Source organism: Ammospiza caudacuta, chromosome 1 (genome assembly GCF_027887145.1).
Source record: "Ammospiza caudacuta isolate bAmmCau1 chromosome 1, bAmmCau1.pri, whole genome shotgun sequence".
NCBI classification, from domain to species: Eukaryota; Metazoa; Chordata; class Aves; order Passeriformes; family Passerellidae; genus Ammospiza; species Ammospiza caudacuta.
Window position 1 is genome coordinate 44,236,407 of NC_080593.1, and position 22,172 is coordinate 44,258,578.

The 22,172-nt window shown below is 36.8% G+C and overlaps 1 protein-coding gene and 1 long non-coding RNA gene across 2 annotated transcripts; one reads left to right on the top strand and one right to left on the bottom strand.

Moving 5' to 3' along the window:
* Positions 1 to 1,054: 1,054 nt before the first annotated feature.
* Positions 1,055 to 20,437, top strand: LOC131558858 (prostatic acid phosphatase-like). Its single transcript, XM_058806918.1, has 11 exons — positions 1,055 to 1,187; positions 6,735 to 6,830; positions 8,748 to 8,834; positions 9,710 to 9,862; positions 12,402 to 12,500; positions 13,281 to 13,385; positions 14,367 to 14,499; positions 15,897 to 15,979; positions 17,660 to 17,766; positions 18,333 to 18,502; positions 19,287 to 20,437. The coding sequence occupies exons 1-11, from the start codon at positions 1,074 to 1,076 to the stop codon at positions 19,403 to 19,405; spliced, it is 1,266 nt and encodes a 421-aa protein (XP_058662901.1). The 5' UTR covers positions 1,055 to 1,073; the 3' UTR covers positions 19,406 to 20,437.
* LOC131558866 (uncharacterized) lies at positions 3,734 to 12,698 on the bottom strand. Its single transcript, XR_009274839.1, has 4 exons — positions 12,539 to 12,698; positions 11,944 to 12,036; positions 10,979 to 11,116; positions 3,734 to 3,935 (listed from the first exon to the last, which is right to left on the bottom strand). It is a non-coding gene; the product is annotated as an uncharacterized LOC131558866 (long non-coding RNA).
* Positions 20,438 to 22,172: the final 1,735 nt, after the last annotated feature.

Below are 22,172 nucleotides of genomic sequence, written 5' to 3' on the forward strand. Positions count from 1 at the left end.
CTTAGTGGGCTTTAGGGCCTTAAAGATGGAATTTCTGGTAAATGGTGAAGCAGAAATTGTAGAAAACGCTGCTGCAGAGAGCTCAGCAGTAGACCCTGAGACAGGTTTGGGTATGGTAGGAATGGAATGACAATACACAAAGAACCTAAAGTTTTAGCACTTACAGAACTGTACTTATAGTTCTGTGCAAACTAATTCATTACTCAGTGCTTATAAAATCAAGTCTACAGGTATCATTCTTCTTATTTTATAGACAGGAAGTCAGCAGAGACAAGCTGAGCAATCTCCTCAAAGCCACTCAGCTACTGTCAGAAACAGTGCTATTAATCAGTAATAATAAAAAGGTGAGATCCAGGACTTGTTCACCAGAAATTTCTTAAAGATTTGAGGCCAAAAAGATCTTGATATAAGCAGTTCCAAAGGGGAAGTATAGGAATACTCCAAAGGAAAATAAAAATAACACACACAAAGTGAAGAGCAAATAACTGCCAGCAAGGATCTTAAATAACATATTTGTTGCAAAATCTATTCTAGTCTTTTATCTGATGGATTGGCAATTTAAAACAACATGAAATGTTGTTTTAAAATAATTATTCTGATTTTACAAAGATAATGTGGAAGAGGGAAAGAAAAAAAAAAACTGAGGGGTAGGAAGCTGAAAAGTGGGTTAGCTGAGCAGCAAAGAGAAACAGTATTGCCTGGCTCGTGGTTCATCCTTGTGGCTATAGTTTGGAAAAATTCCAGGCACAGAAAAGTCAAAACAGAACAGGTAGGCTGAAACACCAGCAATGCTTAGCAATTCCTTTGTATCTTAACTTCATCCTCACACTCCAAAAGAAAAAAAAATATTACAGGAAAAAAAGGAACTGAATTATGATTTGATTAAAAAGAATGTAAACAGTAATTTGAAAACAAAGGGCGATGCAATTTGTTGCGTAGTCACACAACATTCCTCTTGGATTTGAAATGCACCAGCGGCAGTTCCACCCCTTCTGAAGGTACAGCCTGACGTCTCACAGTTGAGCCTGAGCAGCTGCTAGAGCTACAAAGTCTTTCTTTCCTCTCCTGTCAGGATGGGTGTGATACAGCTTCCCAACTTGTCTAGGATCCTGTCTTTTTCTTTTCACATTATTCTCATTCTGCTTCAACAGACTACTGCAGCACGAGAACTGAAGTTTGTGGTTGTAGTAAGTAGATTTGTTTTCTGTTTTGTTGTGGGGATTACAGGGACAGAATTACATGTCTGTTGAATCAGACAAGGTGTACAGTTTCTTTGCTTGTGTCCAAACTTAGAAATAAGTACTGCTGCCCTGCTGCTTACTGAGTTTAAAGACCTAACCTAAAGAAAGATAAAAATGTCTCTGGTGCTTAGAATTTTAATCTCCTAATCTTCCTAATTATTTCATCTCCTAATCTCCTAATTATTGTTTCAAGGTAACTGACTTTGTGGTAGATGCATAGTGCAGAGGAATTAGGAGATGCAAAGTCCACATTTACCTATTCTTCCTTAATTTACCTGATACTCCAATGCATACTGTTAGAGCTGGTGATAATGGACTAATTCTTCTATGCTTGGAAGATGAAACGTATCATGTTACAGAAGTTACCACACATAAACATACAAAATAAATATTTTCCATTTCACAATAAATGAATTGTCACAGCAATACACTGAGAAACTAAATAGACAAGTGTTTTTAAGTGGAGATTTGAGAGATAAGTTGTATTAACTTCAGTTAGACTGAAAACAGACTGTAACAATTGTTTTGCTGTTTAACAATTTCTTATTTCAAAGTAGCTAAACACTACTTCAATGTCACTTTCCCAAATACCTCTTAAAAAAAGAGACATTAATTCAATGTAATACTTTGGATTATGAAGGTTGAACAATGGTCCTTTTCATTCTTTTTTTTAAATAAAATGTATAACGATAAAGAATAGTTAGTCCAAAGCAATACTTTCTGTGCAAAGTTGAGGAGTTTGGAATGAACTTTTATAAATAGGCAATTGAAGATCTTCTCCTTCAGCCCTTCCCTATTTGAGACATTATGTGTGCAGAAGTACTCTATCCAAAACATATCTTTTGGCTCCAGGTAGAGTACTCCATGTATAGCCACATTGGGTGCATTGTGCATGCACAGCTTGGAGGAAGGCCAGAGTGCACAGGAAAAACCAGTTCCTGCTCCTGCTGAGACACCACACATAGCAGGGACCTGACGCTAATTCCAGTAACATTCTGTGTACAGAATGTTGCATGTCCATGTTACCATTGGAAAAACATGCATACTTGGTAACAGGGAAAACTGGATGAAAACAGGTAGACAGCAAGCCTTGGAGCATTAACTCCTTGAAAGGAATGAGATTTTTATTGAATTACTGTTATTGTGTTTTGACAAGCAATGATTTTGCAGAAAGTTACTGGAAATGTATACCATTTTGGAGAGAGAGGCTTCTTACTCAAAATCATCTGCTTACCATAACCTGACCAAAAAAAAAAAAAAAAACAAACCCACAAAAAAGAAACAAATAAAAAACCAAAAAACAATTTCTAGGATAGCTTGTCACAATAAACATTAAATAGCAGGTAAATTTCATTTAGGCTGTCTTCCTTTCAGTCCTGTTACTTTTGCTTAAGTTGACCATTCACATAAAATGTTACATAAAACTTCCTTAGCAGAACTGCACAATATAAAATACACCTGCAGGGGTGGAGAAACACAGATAAATGTTCACTTTTTCTCACTTCTAGAACTGTGCTATGTCTGAGAAGGTGTCTCACTCTCTCCTCACAACTTCCAACTCTGTGCGTTTTGACTAATGGCCACAAGCCCTGTTCTCTGAAAAGCTCTACTTCAAGCCAATTTATCAAAATGCTTTTTAAATTTCTTTGCTTACATGTAAACATTAGCTTTCACCACAATCTTGTGCAATAAATTTAAGATTAAAGGCAGAATTTAAATTTAAAAACACAAACTTTAAAGAAGAAAATAGGAAATATGTAGGACAATCAGGCACCCAAGTAGAAATGAAGTGCTGATTTATTGCCTCTGTTTAAAGAAGTTCTGACCTGAACCTTCTGCCTCTACACACACACATTTCACCTGTCATATATACAAAGAGGTGTGGTTTCTGAGGTACTGTGGTTTCATCATGTTTTTCTTCTTGTAACTCAGGGTAGGAAGCGTTGACTGAGCATGTTATCTCTGAGCGTGATTTCTCTAATCAAGCCAAAGCATCTGAAATCTTGACTAAACATGCTCAGTACTTCTACATCTGGTTTCCCTGAACTGGCAGCATGATGGCTTCACTTTTGTTTCTCCCTTCCTACTCCTGGCTTCAAAGTAACAGATCTTTTTGTCTGAAGTTAAGTCTGTCAATAAAAGGGTCTGCAAGATCACTCAGAGACAGACACTTCACTGTAATTCATGGCATTTCTAAATGAAGATTATATATATATATATATATATATATATATATGTATATATATGTATATATATGTATGCTACACAGGCCATATTCTCAGTGCACCCCCTGCCCTGCACCAGATTGTCTCCAATATGATTTTTGATTTTTTACCTGACAACAATGGAAGCAAATGCTGGCCAAAGTCTGACTCATGTGACCATTTTCATATGAAGTGATCATGCTCACAAAGTTACCACGAGTGAATGATAAACCCAGACACCAAATCAGATTCAAGCCTTATCAGAGTGGAAGGAGACAGTAATGAATTTGGTAATTATTCACCTATTGCTTTCGAGAACAGAAGTGAAGCACTTCAAAAGAAGTGCCAAAATTAATATACCAAACAGATCTGTTTTCTCCTCTTGTGTACATTCCCCTTACCATTGCCCCCTTCTTGATTTCTGGAGTCTTTTCACTTTTAATGATGCTTCCTTGCTCCTCTTCTCTCATTATTCCATGTTTTGTGTCTCCTGAAAGGTCAGGAAGGTAATCTGTTGGTCAGGAGTAATAAATGCTGCAACACACATATTTTTAAATTAATTTGATGAATCAACTAATTTTTAAAACAGTTGAAACTATGAGTGTTGAGAAACTCATATCGATGAGTAAGGTAGGATCTGTAGGGATACACTTTCTTGTCCTATCAGGTGTTCTAATGAAAAAAACAGTTTCAAATTTTAGAAAAAGTCTTCTAAGATGACGCTGTGAGTGAATGAATTAGTCTTTCAGGTTAAGTGGTTGTTCATAGGGTCATTGTTTCATTTGCAGCTGAAGCAAGGTTATTTTCAGAAGTAGCAAGGAGGTTTGAGCACATACAAAAACCAGTTGGCTAAGAAGCTTTATCCCTGAATTCCTAAAAACAGGATTCTGCTTTTTTAAGTGTTTGTGCCCCTCTTGCTGCTTCCAGCTTAGTGTTCATACCATATTTGGGCGACACTGTGCAATGAAGGTGCAGAAATATGAACAAGGATCTTAATTTTTATTTCCTCTTTTTGTGGACTTAAAGAAACTAAGCTTCTTTTTAGAAGAGCACACCTCCACTCCTTCAAATTCTTAAGGTTACAAAGAAATTAAATACTTTCCTTTACATCTCCTGCTCATATATATCGTTTGATCTTGATCTTTCTGCACACTAACTTCTATTCAGAACAAATGCTGTTCTGATTTTATTGAAAGCTTTATGGGTTGACTGTTGTGACACACTCAGGGTTAGGCAGAACACTGAACATAAAACATCACAAACCAGTGTTTAAAATCTAACACATTGTCAGTAATTTCTCTCTACTAAAAAGGGCATATTTATGGCCAAGTGTTGATCTATTTTTAATTATTGCCTAAAAAATACATAAAAATTAGTCATTTAAACATGTCAGTCAGTTTGAACAATTGTCAATTACCTATAAAAATGCTCTGCTGTGAAGCTGGATAATTTAACAAGAGAGGATGCAGCTATGTTGTGATTGGGAATTTACCCTTCACTCTTGACACAGCTACCAGCTTGTCCAGAAAAACTAATAAATCCTACCTGACACCTATGTACGTAAGCATAAGGAAAAGAGCAGTAGTACAAAAGTCCTTATCACTCATTTTTCTTGCACTGAGCTGAATTAACCACCAGACAATGTAACTTATTCTCCTGCTCACTACAGGTGCACTGAGAAATTGTTATAAAGAACCAACTGAGATTCCAGACTATAATAAATGAGATTTAAAGAGGATTAAAAATTGCATAGAAAAGGAAATAAAAAAAACCAAACAAGAAACTTGATAATGAGGGTGAAGACCCTCCTCAATTCACTGCAAAATATACATTTTAAGTTGGCCACATAGTGAAATTAAACCGGCAAAACAAAAAACATAATGAGTTGTCTTCTACATGTTCTAATGGTAACTTATACTCTAGCAAACTTTGCTGTCTATTGTAGAAACAGAGGGAGAAATCCAATTATATTTGCCTTTAATGGACAGTATTTTCCATCTCTGCAGTACCTGCTCCAGCACAGGTCTGTGTGCATTACTAGAGAAGGCTGATGGAAAGGGTATGTGCTGTAATTAAAACATTAAGTCACACCACTGGTGTTTACTTTGAAAAATATAAATGTGAAACACCTCCTCCCAGTGGGAGTGGCAAACAAACAAGTGTGATCAGCCTTCTCTCATGTCTGGGCAAGAATGATGTGGCTTAATGAGGCAATGGAGAGTATTAATTATAAACAAGTTAAGCGCCACTGAGGTATTAGGGCATAAATGCCATTTTATTAACAAATATACCATGCTGCTACATTGTCATTTTATTGTGCTAAGTCAGGAAAGAAGTTGGTGATGGGAACATTGATAAGCAAAGGTAATTTTTCCAACAATTTGGGTCAGCATCCTGGAAGGTTGTCTGGAGCCCTGTGAATTTGTATTTCAGCATTTTGTTTCACATGAATCTTCTGTGGATTTAATTTTTCTAAGCCCACGCAGCATATGCTATGGGGGGATAATTTAGTTTTTCAGAACCATTTAATCTAGGGCTGTAATTTCCTTTGTATGCTGGAATAAAAATACAAAAAGGTTCATTTAATTTTTCTGATTAAAAATCATATGATTGAATGCATCACACTAATACTCAGCATGCTGGACTGTTCAGGATAGTGAAGCAACAAAAGTGTTTGCTCTCACTGAATTTGATAGAGATAAAATCCTAAAGACTTTAAAAAATATTTTATATTTGCATGTAAAAGTACTAATAAAGTATTAATTAAGCCAACAATGTAAATGTTTATACTCTTTTATCTTTATATTTTAGGATGATTGAGAAACTGAGCATAAGATCCATGTGTACATAGAATTACTTTTAAAGATACTGCTATGAAAAAAAGGTTACCAAAAACATTTCAAGTGTCTATGACAAAGTAATTAAATACTAATCTAAGCAAATCAGTAACTGGCTTAATATTCACAGGAACTGAGTTTCCAAAATTCAGGCATATTTCCTGTCTAGATGCCTAGCTGTGAACACAATCCCAACATTAACATCCTGGGTGATTAATGTTCTAGAAGGAAGAATCATCAGGCTTATGCCCACTTAATTCTAATATAATTATACATAATCTTGATTTTAAAGAATATATTCACATCCTACTTGACCAGGTTTCTGCAGCCTCTCCAACATTTTCATTTGAAAAATGACACTGGAAGTATAATATATGCTTCACTTCTAGTTAGAGAAGAAAGGAGTGTTAACAGTAATGAACTCAAGGGGTTTTGATTGCTTACATTGTCAGCTTTTCCGACATGGTGACCGAACACCAATTGTGAACTTTCCAACTGATCTACACAAAGAAAGTGAATGGCCCCAGGGATTTGGACAGCTCACCAAGGTATGTTGACTTTCTTATAAGAACTTAAAAATGCTATTGAAAGAGGAAGTGGGAAGATATTTTTGTGTGTGTATGTGTGTGTCTAAAAAGCATTAGCAAAAATCCCAGCTTCTGATAGTTGCTATTAGCAAATACCAATACCAGTAATTCATAAACATTTTTGCAATATTATTCATTTAGCTGTTATTAAATTGAAATCTTGTTCATCATAGCTTTATAATTACCTTCCTAAAAGCAACAACTTCATGATATTGGGTCTGCTTTCAAAAAAATTGCAAGTTTAAACACTGTACAGTTAACATTGATGAAGTTCTAATGGCCATTAAGTACTGAGCCCTGTGAAAGGTCAAAGACACAACAAGTCCACATCTCATCATTGGACTGACAACCACCAATTCACAAAACAAGAGAAGACTTGCAGGAGGAGGTCACCTCTGGGGACAATGTGTCTTCCAACAAGGCCACTTGCAGTCCCGAGTTTCACTAGGATGCACTGAACCTACTTGCTGCTCTGGCATTTTAACACCAAGCCTTAGCTCTTTGACTACTTGACATATGAAGCTCTGGAGCAAAAGGAAGCTAATGCATTTCCTAATAACATTTTGTCATGGTGCAGAAGTATGAAACAGATACAGATCAGTGTTTAATGCTTGAAGGGGGCTTGAAAGATGTGAAAAATTCACACACTGAATGCATTACTGTCTCATTACTAGCTTACATACTAAGATGTCCCTGCTTTGGCATTGATTTTTTGATAGCTTTTTGCTATTTTGCTATCTTTTTAAAAACAGTAGTAGGAATGTACTTCTCTGACAGATAAAAGTTAAAAAGTTCAGCTCAGGCTTTAGAAATAAATAACAGAAAAGACAGTGTGCAACCAAAGACAACCGCAGGCACACCAAAGCAAAGACAGAAGAATGCTACTTAAGGCAGAAATATAAGCCACAAATGTATAAGGCTGGATAAATAACAGAGCAATGACAATGATAAATACTATGCTGTCAATCATCCTCTCTCAGCTATCACTAAATGACATACATTGTAAAGGACAATGTTGATCGGTGTCTACAGATCTATAGCACTGTGGAAATAATATTTGTACAGAGTCAGGGGCATTGCCTTTCTGTAGCAGATACTGCAATCTTAGCACTTCAGAACATAAAACTTCTTCATAGATAAAAGTGAACATTTATATTAAAAATTCTAGATCACCTGCAACATACACAGTTCTTCTGGTTTTGGCTGAGAGAGAGCTGGGACAGGGCTCTGTTTTGTGCTGAAAACAGTGCTGATAACACAGGGATGTTTTTGTTACTGCTGAGCAGGGCTTACACAGATTCAAGGGCTTTTCTGCTTCTTGTACCACCCTGAGTTTTTCTGGGGGGGCACAAGAAGTAGGGAGGCAACACAGCTGGGGCAGCAGGTGTCCACTGACCAAAGAGATATACTGTACCATATGATGCCATGCTCAGCATATAAAACTGGGTGGAGAAAGAGGAAGGGGCAGACATTCAGCTTGATGTCATTTGTTTTCCCAAGTAACTGGGATGGGGCTCTGCTTTCCTGGAGGCCTAACACCTTCCAGTCCATGGGAAGTGATGAATAAATTCCTTGTTCTGCTTTACTGGCATGTGTGGCTATTTCTTTTCATATCAAACTGTCTTCAAACCTTGGAGTTTTCCCACTTTTACTCTTCTGATCCTCTCCCTAGTTTCACCAGGGCTGAATGAGAGAGCAGTTGTGTAGTGTTCAGTTGCCAGCTGGGGTTAAACCACAATAACAGTACGTTATACAAACAGTTAATGATAACGTAAAAGGTGATAGCTGAAGACAAAAAAAAAAAGAAAAAAAGACACTTTTACACTAAAAGTCTCTAGTCACCCTAATCTTGTAGTTACCCATATGCTTGCCTTACAGACTGGAATGCAGCAGCTATTTGAACTTGGACAGTACATGAGGAAACGATATTCCAGCTTCTTGAACAGCACATACAACAGGCAAGAGGTATAGAGCAGATCTGTCTGCAGCACATTTCTCTGGCATAGCAGAACTATGGACTTAAAAAAGCACATTATCATACTCATTTCATTAATGGAGAAATTCAGGTAATAGAAGAACATTTTTGAAAGACAGACTTATGTCAAGGTAAACACAGAATAAAATCTACTCTTCAGCTCTTGCATTCTGTTTGGATCTTTCAATTTTCCCAAACTGAACAGCTCCATGTTGAATGAGTTGGGAATTTTTCAACAGACTAAGACAAGAATGGTCACTGCACAGATAAATACTTCTCCAGTCATGTGATGGGCCATGCTTACACACTTCCTCCTGTAACAGCTCTTTGGATGTGCTTATCATACAGCACAGATCCATTGTGGGGAAGACACCTCTAACATTTTGGTCTCTTGAGGAGGCATGCATTATGGGAAGGCATGAAATACCTTTGCTATGCTTCCAAGAGAAGTTTATGGTTTTGAGTGCTTTAACATTCCTGATCACTGATAGACCATGGAATCATTTAGGTGGGAAAAGACCTTTATGAATTTCAAGTCCAATTGTCAACCTGTCCACCATTAAATCATATATATCAATGTTAAGATTGAGAGAAATAAGATAAAGAATGTCCTTCTTTGAAATCAAGTTTTCCTATTCTTTCAGTTCAGTCTGGAGGTTAGATTTCAAATTAAAAGATGCCTTGAAAATTCCATTTGTGAAACTGAAGTAGGGCCCTGAAAAACTGAGTTACAGTTTCACGGTTTTGACTTTATGCAAAAATATAACACTAAAAACAAGAAGTCACTATCGACAAGTTGGGTAAAATTTCCCTAATATCTTATAGTTTCCATTTTATCTTTAATTCTTTGCCATTCTATTTTCAGTTTTACATCCAAAGTACAGATTATGATCGCACCATTATGAGTGCCCAGTCATATCTTTCTGGCCTCTTTCCACCAACTAGCAGCCAAATTTGGAACCCTGATCTTCTCTGGCAACCCATTCCAGTCCACATTTTTCATAAAACAGCAGAGCAGGTGAGTACTGGCTAGAAGCATTCTATAAAGTCCTAATCTTTCACAGAAGCAAAAGAACAGAAAAAAGGAAAATAGCAAAAAAATACTTTTAAGCTTTTTGAGTTCAATATAATAGAAAATATCAAATGCAGCTACTGGCTGACAAACATGTCATAGGTCAATTGTAACAGCTTCATGAAAATCCTCCTTCCATAGTTGCAGAACACCTGAATTACCACACACACTACCATTTTCTCTGAGGTTATTTCTTCTGACCAGAACACTTTTGGACAATATTCTAGAGAAGCTGCCCTAAATCTTTACAGGAAAGAAGTGCTTTTCTAAACACCACTCAAGTAGGCAGATCTTTTCTCTTTGGCAATTTTTTTTCCATAGTTTATTCAAGGAATTGAATTTCCACCAGCCACTGTAATGACCTCAAAATGATTACCTTCCTATTCTGGTAGCACTTAGGCATTCTAATTACAGACAAGGGCTCTTTTATGCTCAGTGCTATAGAAACATTTAATGAAACCCTAGCACTTCTCTTGCAGATCATAAGGGTATACCTACCTGAATAATATGTCCTGTAGAAGTTTTACTTCATGTAGCTCACTCTGGCTGACTCAGGTTTAGATTTTAATTTCACTTGCTCTTGTGACAAGGACTGTGTAAGGAACAGTGTGGCCAACAAGGATAAAAAGCTTGTGAGTGTAAAAACAGAAAGCCTCATTTACTTCTGGCTTTGAGTACTTTGAGAAGCTGACTTTAAGGAAATTTGTACAAACCACCTATTACATAACTAACACATCTACATAACTGCCCATCACCAACATCAGGCCATGGACTCACTCATTAGGGGGCTGCCACACCTCTCTCCCTTTGATGTTGCTCCATTCTTAGAGCCCATGTTTGAAAACAAGTACAGGGAGAAAGGGTTCCCACAAACTGGATTAGGCAAGTGCGATTCAACCAGAAACTTAACCCTGTTCCTAAACAGAAAAGAACATTGTCATTGTTATTTAAATAACAGAGGAAGTCCTTTCACCAGAAGACAAGAAAAACATCAGGGTGGTTAGAGTTTTGGCTATATAATACCTCAAAGCCCTTAGGGGAATCATAGTGCAATGAAACAACCTGTTTGAGGAAGGGAAGCTCATTTGTAGGAGTCTCTAGTGCCTCATCATTTCTGTGGCTGCTTCAGGAGTGAGTACTGATGCTTCCATCAAACACAGCTCTGCAGCAGCATAAAATGCCTTTTATCATGCAAACCACCTGGAAAAAAAACATTGTTCTCTTGTTAAACCAAGCAGATGTTTGAAGGTATGTTCAAGCCCCAAGCAACACAAAGTGGGAAACTGGAGCCAGATACAGTTCTATAAAAAATCCATAATCACAGTTTATTTTTAAGCTGCTGAGATCTATCAAGACTTGACAGGCAACAGTACTGAGTACTGCTTAATGAAGCCAAAGGGAGTGGCTTAATTAATAACACCTAGAGAGGGATAATTAAGGCATACAGCAAGAAAAACATTTATATTGTGTAATTAAACAACATTCCCCAGTCTCACATTGCAACTCTGAGCTTTCATCCTCAGTGTGCTGCTGTTACAGAAAAATTGCATCCTTGGTAACCTATCCAAGGGAAAGTGGGCTAGGGTCAGTTGGTGGCTGCTGCCAATGTCCCACTGGAGACATGCTGGAAGTGCAGTCTGTAAATGTTACAGGATAATACTAGTGCTGGGTCAAAAATGCTCTAGTGATGCAGCATAAAATGCTGAACCAGCACAAGCTTGTTTTGTTCACCATGGCTTTTCACTGACATTTTATGCTGTATCAGGTATCATTTGTCTTTGTGCAATTGATATAAATCTTTTTTGCCAGAGCTCAGGGTTTGAAGCACGCATGTATTTACATGCTGTTCAGATCAAATATGTGTTATCATGTGATCTTGTAAAGCACATATTTGGAGTAAATAAAAGTGAACCATTTCCCTCAATAAGAACAGAGCCCTTAGCCCCATAGCTTTTTGATATTTCAGGAGAACAATCTGTCACTCTTGTTTTACGTTCTGTCTATTAAGTAGTACTTAAAATGCTTACCATAATCCACTGGTTACCACCAAAGAGATGAGACCTGGATGTGTAGATGGAGAAGCAATTCAGATTCCAGCACCAGGTGGAGTTAAGTTACAGCTGAGGGAATGCAGAAAATGAGAGTGAAATTGTAGCTTTTTAAAATTTTTGATCATGGACCCCAACCCATTTCTCAAAGCAACCCCTTGACAGACATGTGCCATTTCTTTCTGCCAAAATCAGTTGAATTGAGGGAAATCAAGCTATCACAGAAACAAGAAACCATTGAAAAGTCAAGTTACCCCAGTCTACTCACTATGTTAACTGAATTAATTATTAAGGTACCCAAACAAACAATTATTGAGTTGGTCTAGCACAACCATAAATCTGTCCAAAAATATTACACCATTAATCTCAGGAACAGAAAAAACAGAGGGGTGTTGATAATTTTAGAACTATTCTAAGTTTTTCTTTTCATGTTTCAGAGGCTGAACTTCCCTCTGCCCAACTGTCCCCGTTTTGATGAACTCCAGCATGAAACACAAACATCTAAAGAATTTCAAAGTAGAATACAACCATACATGGTAAGAGGAAAAACAAACAAACAAAAATCTAAACATACCCAAGATGTGAGAAAAAGAAAAGTAACTAAGTTGTAGAAGTTAAAGAATTGCACTTTTTCTTTTGTTAAAATGCAAAAACAAATTGAAAAAATTAAACTCCTGTTTAGGTAAGGTCACCATTGAGTCAGAGATGACACAGAGTCAGACCAGAAGGCAAAGTGGCAAAAGCCCTGATTTTACTGAAACCACATCTTTTATACACTGGTCTGATACAGGTGGACCTGAATGGTCATTTAATCAATACATTTCAGATGACTGGCTAATTAACAAGACACCCATTTGCAAACAACCTTATGAGCAAAACAGCTTATTACCAAACACCAGGTGTAGATTGTTTAGAATTCTTTCCAGCTCCCTAAAGTTTCCCAGACCAATTCATGGGAAAGCTTATCTAGCTTTCTCCATCTCTGACCAGACTATTGCATCTCCAAGGTCAGATATTAGAGAAAGTTTCTTCACCCAGAGGGTAGTCAGGTACTGAACAGGCTCCTCAGGAAAGTGATCACAGCACCAGCCTGACAGAGTTCAAGAAGCATTTGAACAATGATCTCAGGCACATGGAGCGATTCTTAGAAATGTCATGTGCAGGGCCAGGAGTTGGACTAAATGATCCTTACAGGTCCTTTCAAACTCAGCTTTTTCTTTAATTCTGTGAAAGGGTTGGGTGTTAGTGAATCTATATGCATGTACATTCCATGTGTATTGAGCATTTGTGGTATACTCTTCACTTTTTCCCCACAGGATTTTTTGCAAACAATGGCAGTTAACACAGGGCTTGAACTAAATCACCTTAAAATACTGGACAATTTCCAGCTCTGGAATACATATGATACTCTTCATTGTGAGGTAATAATAAATCAATAGATGCTGGGGAGGAATATAAGTCCAACTTTGGGTTTCAATTAAACCATGGCAATGTGTTTTCACAGGAATGAGTTGTATTTTCTCCTACTTTTTTTTTTTTAATCTAAGTTATATTTTAGTGCTTTGGTAAAAAAAAAGATATCAAAAAAACATGGTCTATAGCTTGGGAGATTGTAATTTCCATTTCAGGTTTGAAGAACTGGTACCATTCCCATTAGTTCCTTTTTCCCCTTCCCAATATGCTGCTATAGAATTATTCAGCATGATGGCTATAACAGATTTGTGATTTTTAACAGAGAAATGAAATTATTAGCTTAAAATATTAACAGGTAAACATCAAAAATACTTATGATTTTGAACATGAGAGATCATGAAAGATCTATCAGTTAAAAATTTTTGAGACAGTGATTGCTATCAGTTAAAAAATGCCCAAATTGACAACAAACATGGGATAATTCCATTTGACCCCAGCCACTACCAGCAGTGCATGAAGGACTTTAATTACCTCAGTTTGTAGAGGATATGCTCAAACATGATACGACACTGTCACTGTTACATGACTGAAGAGTGACACTTGTCTCTGGTTGCCCAGTGATAGAACTGGTATGTGGACAGCTATACGGAAAGGCAGAAAAAATTAAATATTTATAACCTGAAGACCCAGAGAAAGAAAGAGAAGAAGACATATGTCTGCAATATTTCCCACCAAAAAAAGTGTCTCTATAGCAAGAACACATTATGGAATCTCCTTCATTTAGATGCTTCTGCTCTCCCCATTCACTCACTTCAGGCCAATCCCATTCCCACAAAATGTGTTTCAAGGCATGCTCTGGTGTAAAACCGTACTGTGCAGAGAATTGCAGGACAGCCTCAGAAAGTCTAAACTAAGTAGTGTGAGTGTAGATGATAGGATGATGGAAACCAGTGAATTATAAACATGCTTTTGTTTTCCTTTATCACTAGGATATTCATAATTACACTCTCCCTGTATGGGCCACTAAAGATGTAATCAACAAGATGGAAAAACTGGCAGAATTGGCTTTACTCTCATTATTTGGGGTTTATAAAACAGAAGAGAAATCACGGCTACAAGGAGGTAAATCAAAAAATGCATAGCTTTAAGAAAGGAGGAGGTAATGCAACATGTTGTCACTTCACTAATGCAAAATTATTCAAACAATCCCTTGATTTGAAACTATGGACATTGGATGCCATATTAACTATTCAAATATGTGCTGAACATTGGCACTTGCATGGATAAAATACCACAACAAGGTGTAAAAATTAATATCTTCAGGTTTTCCAGATTTTTAAAGGTATTAGGACTTTTTAGAAATAGTATAGAAAACTAAGGGAATAAATCAGGCCCTCATGGTTATGATCATTACTTACCTTATAGTAGGTTAGATTTATTTGTTTCTCCAACATTTCTTCTAATTGTTTACTGTTGTTTTTCTCCCTTTGATGTACTGGTTATATATTGTGTCAAAACACTGGCAACATACTTGTAGTTCTCTGAGTGATATAAAGCTGCTCCAAAACAGTCTGATCAGAGTAGAAGCTGAGAGATTCCAGTTATGTCTATACTGCAAGAACTGCAAGAACTGGGAGCTACTGCTTAGCTCCAAAATGGGGGCACATAGACTGTGCTGCACTTTCTGACACTACTTCAGGACACAACCCTGGAATTTATCATAATCCCCAGGTATCCATGAGCAGGAAATCCAAACAATTGAGTCAGAATATTTGCAGGCTGTAACATTTGAGGCTAGGCTTTCTAATGCACCAACTGTGCAGCCTAGATCTAGGTAAAGAATTATTAGCAAATCCATCATCTAGGCATGCACATCACAGGATCAAATATATAGCAATTACTGGCTCCAATATGCAGTAAAGCCTATTAGCTGGCAGATGCCCATATCAAATAGTCAGGACTATTTAATGTTCACTGGCATACCAGCTACATCCTCTTTTCTTAAAATTATATAAACTGTTCTTCAGGGAATTTCTGCTGCCCTTACCCATTGGTTTTAGAATGCCTTTGGGCTGGAGAAGAAGCACAAAAGAGCTTTGGAAAAAGCAAAGAAGCAATAATGTGTAACATGCTGGAAGTAAATAGTTAAAATATTTCTTTGGCATGTATAGAGGAAGAGACCAGCACAGTTGTCATTATTCCAACACTACAAAAAAAAAAAAAAATAAAGAATGGAGAGATCTCAGCATAACAGAACTGGAAGTGTCATTATCACCAGTTCTCAGGATGGTTTAAATTATTTCCTGTGAATCCTGCTTTTTCACTTGACCTGGATGACGAATCATATTTTTCTCCTCTGTAATATCTTCTCTGTAGTTACAAAATTGTATTAAACTGAAAAATGAATATGAGGCCTGAGTAAATGTCTTATATTTGATACTCACATTATTTTGTCTTTTTTGTTTCCATTCAAGCATTATACCTTCATTTTCCACTTCCTTTTTTCCCATCTTTTTAAGGTGTCCTTGTGAATATTATTTTAAACAGTATTAAACAAGCTGCCAATTCTTCAAAACCAACAAAAATGGAGGTCTACTCTGCAGTGAGTATTTTCATCTTTCATAAATCTTGCTTTGATTTTATCAGCATTTAAGTTAAATGAAGGAATAATACACTACAGTTTAATTCAGCCAACAAGCTAAACACTAACCAGTACAAGAACACATTATAGGCATTGATCTCACCTCAGTTTTAGTTAAACTATATTTTGCAAAAAAACCTATATATATATTTTATCCTTCATTATTCCTACAACCCAATGGTGCAGTTTCTATTAGTTGCATCTTTCCTGAAGTGCTGCAAAGGTACTGGCAATAGCAGAACTTCAGCTGTGCCTCCAAACCTCTCTTCTGTGGGTCCTTTTTTATTACTACTACTATTATTTTATTTATTTTAGAGGGTGAAGAGGGCCACTTCCATCAGGCCAAGATCTGCTTAGCTCATCCATTATTCTGTCTCTAACAAGAACCAAAGGCAGGGATGAATGTGAGAATAAAGACAGCACAGAGTGATAAAACCTTCCAGCAATCTGTGTCTTAGGGACTTCCTGAGACAGAATTCGCCCCTGTGTTTAGTCTCTCTTGACAGACTGTCTTCCATCAACTTGCCTAATTACTTTTTAAATTCATTTCTACCTTTGGAATCTGCAACATCCTGTGACAATGATTTTTGTGTTAAAAAGTACTCCTGCTTTTATTCACATTTTCTAGGTCTCTAACGAGTTTAGTATTTTCTGTCACTCCTCTTCCATATTTCCTTTTCCAAGACAGAGTCCTACTGTATTTAATCTTTTCTCCTATAGAAACTACTTGATACCTCATATCTTTCTCACTGTCCTTCCTACATGACTCCATGTTCTTTTTGAAGAGGAAAGAGCAGTATATCCAGATTTTTCACTTCTGCTTTAATAACCTGAGTTCATGTATACTGTTATTTTTGAAACTGATCAGCCTATAAAATTCCAGAACCTGAATATTAATTAAAGCATAGCTGCTAGACTATAGTATAAATAGGTCTGGCAGATATATATATATATATATGTGCCTAAAGATGCTTGCAAAATTAATGCACCAAAGTGTTTGGACTTCCTGCCTTCAGCTCCTCTTCCTATGATCCTTGCAAAAGCCAGGGGTAATGGGTAGATGAAGAAACTATATGTGGGTGGGTAACAGATCCCATAAAAATAGAAGCCAAACTGAGATATCGTTGTATGAGTCCAAACAGAAGGAACAATAGAAAAAAATCTGAAGTGGAAGAAAGGAGAATAATCTTTGAACACAACTATTTTGCCTGGTATACTACCTGAAAAAAAAAAGTACTTGTACCTTCACTTGAAATGCCCTAGATTATACTACTGTACACTGCCTTAATCTGACCTTGGAGCAAAAGACACTACCGAAGGAAGGAAAAGAGAAAATGGACTGAAAAAGTAGATTTATTACTCAAACCACATCTTGCTTTCCCTCAGTATCTGTCTCCAAAATCCTGCCAGATGGTGTAAGACACATACTGCAGTAACTCTTTGGAAATGCCTCCTGCTGTCTGTAGTAATCAGTTAACATGTTTTTCCCAATGAATATACTGAATACATTTTTATTGTCAAATTTACACAGGCTTTCTTTTATCTTCATTTCCACTCCCTCTCTATTCTTGTCTCATATCTCTGGATGAATGCTAGTTGAATTAATTGACTGTAAAGGATGGATTTTTTTTTTTCCAATAGCATGACACCACAGTTGGGGCTCTCCAGATTGCTCTCAATATTTTCAATGGAAAACTGCCACCATATGCTGCTTGCCAGTTTTTTGAACTCTACCAAGAAAGCAATGGGCAAGTATCTTCTTATTGATGCAAGAAAGAGTGTTTAGAATTTGCTACCCTCTTCCCCAAAACCATTTTTCTCTCAAATATTGTGAGAAGATACAATTTTCATTTAAATAGATCCTTCACTAACAGCCCATAGGCAAAAAGTCATAATAAAACTAGGGAAAATTACATTTTCTAGATGTATGCTTTGAAAGACAGGAAGAAGATATAAAACAAGTCTTATGAGAGGGAAGAAAATGGTAAAATAAATTTTCTTGATTCACCAGATGATAGCAAGAACATTTCCAAGACATAACTCCCACAGCAAGCCAGTTGGCTTAGAGGAGCCCAGTGCTGGTGCCATTCAAGGAGCTTGCAGAAAGACCTTTTCAGCTGTCTGTTGATCTGTGCAGTTAAATTAACAGCTTTGCCAAACTGGGCTTTGCAGATGTCTTTCACAAAGCCTCCACTATTGGAGGACAGGTTCTAGAGTAGGATGTTAGAGCCTATTTCCATCATGCTGTCTCAAAATAGGAAACCTTCTATTTAAGAACCTTTTTAAAAAAAAGCTTTTCAATGTCGTTAATCAGGCAATATAGCATCGAAATGCATTATCGGAACGACACTTCAAAGGATCCTTATCTCCTCACTTTGCCAGGGTGCACCTCTTCTTGCCCACTTGAGAAGTTCGCTGAACTAGTTTCTCCTGTGATTACAGAAAACTGGTCAAAAGAATGTGGGAAGAAAGACAAAATGAAAGGTAGTGTAACCGTTCTGTATTTTCCACATAAGACACAGAGGCAGATGTTTTATCAGTGGCTCCGAACTTTGTACCTTTCACACAATCAATAGATTTCCCTTTAAGTGTGGGCCAGATTTACTATGGACAAGAAATGTCAGTAGAAATTAAATTAGCATATTCACAAAAGGAGCTGCCTAAAGGCCATGGTCAAAACCAGATCACCACTTGTTGAAAACATCGAAGAGAAGTACGGATGTTGGTGCTATACAAGCATCCCGTTCATGTTGGATACAGCAGACTTTCTGCAAATGCAAAGCAAGAATGGCTTGCAAATGCATGGCAAGATTTGTGCATCTGTATTTCTGCAGTTGTACTGAGTGCAGCTGATCTACTAACAGCTGAGAACTGATCACCTCTTCCTGCCTGAATATTATTTCTGGGAGGGAGGAGAAGAGCAAGGCAATACACGTTACTTCTCAATAGTCCCGTTATTTCCCCTGTCCTGCAGATATTCACCATTCTGCTGATCCCTGATGAAACTATTTTTCTTTTTTCATTAACTACACATAGGCCCTCCTGCCCTATGGAAACATGGGAGCAAGATTCACCTATGCACAGGAAGCAATCTGCAAATTTCTAGGATTGAAGTATATGTTCTTATGTTACATGTCAGTAAATATGATCTTGCCAGAAATATTTCCATTGCACATATATATAATTAGACTGTTAGTTTTGCATATTAAATGGTATACATATATGTCTTTCATTAACTCCCTTTTCATTTATTTTTTGTTCTTCACAGATATTTTTATCGGATTTAATGTTGCTGTTGGCTTCTTGTCCCTTTTTAACCTTGTACTGCTCTACCTCCTTTATCATTATGGACGCTGCAGGAGCAGAAACAGCTACCAAGACATTTAAAGAGGAGGTAAAAAATGAAAGTGAGAGCAGCTAGACATCAAAGAATACTTGAAGTTGCTGATACCCATCAGTTTGCTCTGGTCAAAATAATCTCCAAAGCATATTCAATATACTTGAACAACTGAGGTATCTGTGGCCTAAAATTCTACACATCTGCAGTGAGAAATACTGTAGAAATATGTTATTTCAGGAAATACTGGATGGATGGAATTACTCCAATTTATATCTTTATTCTACTACTACTATTAATCAATCTTATATCAACCAATGGGGTGAAGGAATGCTATTGCCTATGTTTATTTTATATTGCCTATTACCATTTAGCCCCCTGCTGCTCAACAAGCCTTTCTTCAAAACTGCACTCTAATATTTACCTTACTTCCTATAAATGGCTATTTTGCTGATGCACAGGAAAATAGTTTTAGTGAGCAGAAGTTGCATTACTGTATGAAAAAGACTCATACCAGCATTTGAAGATACTGTTCCTGCATTTATTAATGCAAATTTATGCAAGAGTTTTGACCTTGGTCTTTAGCTAATAAGTCTTCAGCCTGCTCTTTAAAGGAGTTACACCTCTATAGCTCTTACTGAAATTAATAGAACTGGATCATATCTGTCACATATCCAGGCATCAAGCAAGAAGCTTAGTGCAACAGCACCTTGGCCAGTGTCTGTAACTTCACTAATATGGATAAGTAAATATATTAAAATCTATTTTCAGCTGCTACACTGTTTTCCTATTTTTCTGAGTTCCCAGTCATGAATGATCCTTTGCTATGCATTTTTGAGCCACTCTTAGAATAATTCCTCAAGCTATCACTCTCTTCATTATCTTTTATTTTAAATCACAATAGCTCCTTTAACTCCTTGCTCTGTTCACAATACTATATGTTAGCAAGATGTACACTAAAAGTAAGAAAATGATTCTGGTTTTTGTATGTTGATCTCTTCTGTGCAATTTATTTTGTTTAGATTGTAAGCTTCTAATGTCAGGGAATGTGTTTCTGTAACTGCTCTTGAGTGTCACAAACTATATGCATAATAAGCACTAATATTGCTGTATAAAATCCTGCTTATTGTTGTATGTTTCAAGACTGAATCCAGGCCTTTTCATCCTGTAGTCCTGCAGAGGATACTGTGAATTATAATACCTTGGAGAAGTCTCTTTAGAAACCAAGACAACCACACAAACAGGTGCCAACAGCAGGGTCAGCCCAACAGGTATAAAGTGCTGAAGCTGATGTGTCCTGCTGAGATTCAGAAAGAGAGAAAGCTGAGGGATGGAGCTGCTTAACTCAGACACAGCATCACAGCAATGTGAATACACTGCTTCTGGACTGACTTTCACTCACATTCTGTGGGTTGCAATGTGGAGCCCAGGAGCCTCAGCAAGCTATCACTGAGATAGTGATCTAGAGATCAGCTCTCAATATTACAGCTGAAATGTGATATAATTATATATAGTGATATTAAATATCATATATTAAATAGCATAAGTCAGAGTAACATGCTTGTGGGAGTATAGCACTTCCCAAGCATTGCATTTCTTGTAATAACTTCAGTGACTGAAGTGTCCACCTTTTGAAAATTATTTCTCACTCAGTAAAAAGCTTTTAGTAGTATCCATGGCATTTCCATTTTATCAATTTTAGGAAATATCATCATCAATGGGTGGATTTGAGTCTGACATGTTCAGGATTTTTCTTGTATAACAGGTTGATGCAAAGCTGTCAAAAAGATGAAAGGCTGTCCCTAAGTCAGATGGTTTAGATGTATAAGCTTCAGCTTGTAACTAGTCATTTTTATCCTCATGTAAAAACTTGAAGAAATACCTATATTTCAGCCAAATGTATTAAAGCAGCTCTAGGAAACAAGCCTGAGTTGGCTTGGTTACTATTAGAAGTGTACTCAAGGTGGGGAAAAGTTCAGAACAAACTCCAAAACTCATCCTTGCTCTTGTATGTGCATACATATATATATATAAATATATACACAGTCAGTGGTTACCTGATACTGAGCTCTGCATTACCACATCCCCAATGCTGCTGATACCCACTTAAGGATAAATTATGTTTCTTATTAGAGGAAGTCAGATGCTTGACAAATGAAGATGTATCGACTGATAAAGTGCAGGAAGAACCAGTTTTGAAATATTACAAAATCAGTCGATTGCACTCCTTGAGAAGCAGAATGGGACATATTTTTCCAAGATTGCTTCTTACAAAAAGAAGTTGGTTCAGACAGAAATTAAAATGTGAAGTGTCTGAGACATTTGTATGGTTTATGCTGCCCAAGCCTAAGGTGTAACAATGAATTTCAAAAGATAAGGCAATTCTTATTGCAGCAGGAGCTGTCAGGAATGAGTTTTATTGTAGGGACACCTTTCTGTTAAGAGATAGTCATACATGAAAATGCAAATGCACTTGTAGAAAGGATCCAGTGAACACAAGTTACAGAGAATGTAATGATAGGTTCAGATGTTGTAACTTCAGAATTAATGAGGGTACATTAAAGATGTAATAACTTAGTAAAGTAGGCCCTGAATCTCACTTATAGGAAAGATGTTTTGTCTTGCTGTGTTAAAATCAAGTAAAATTTCTCCAGTGGAGTAAAAGTAGACAAGTTCATGTACATGTAGATAAGTTCATAGCTTTTTTTTATTTTTTCAGCCATATTTACAATTTGCTTAATATAATCTGCAGACTGTTTGTGATTAGAAAATATCTTGTCTCCAAGCAACTTGTGGCACTGCAATAAAGTACTTGAA

What these genes read in the sequence shown, in the direction of transcription:
- LOC131558858 (XM_058806918.1), top strand. Translation starts at nt 1,074, where the DNA reads ATGGGTGTGATACAGCTTCCCAACTTGTCTAGGATCCTGTCTTTTTCT. An exon ending in GCACATACAACAGGCAAGAG is followed by an intron (nt 8,835 to 9,709) that starts GTATAGAGCAGA and finishes TTCTATTTTCAG; the next exon opens with TTTTACATCCAAAGTACAGA. An exon ending in TTCATAAAACAGCAGAGCAG is followed by an intron (nt 9,863 to 12,401) that starts GTGAGTACTGGC and finishes TTCATGTTTCAG; the next exon opens with AGGCTGAACTTCCCTCTGCC.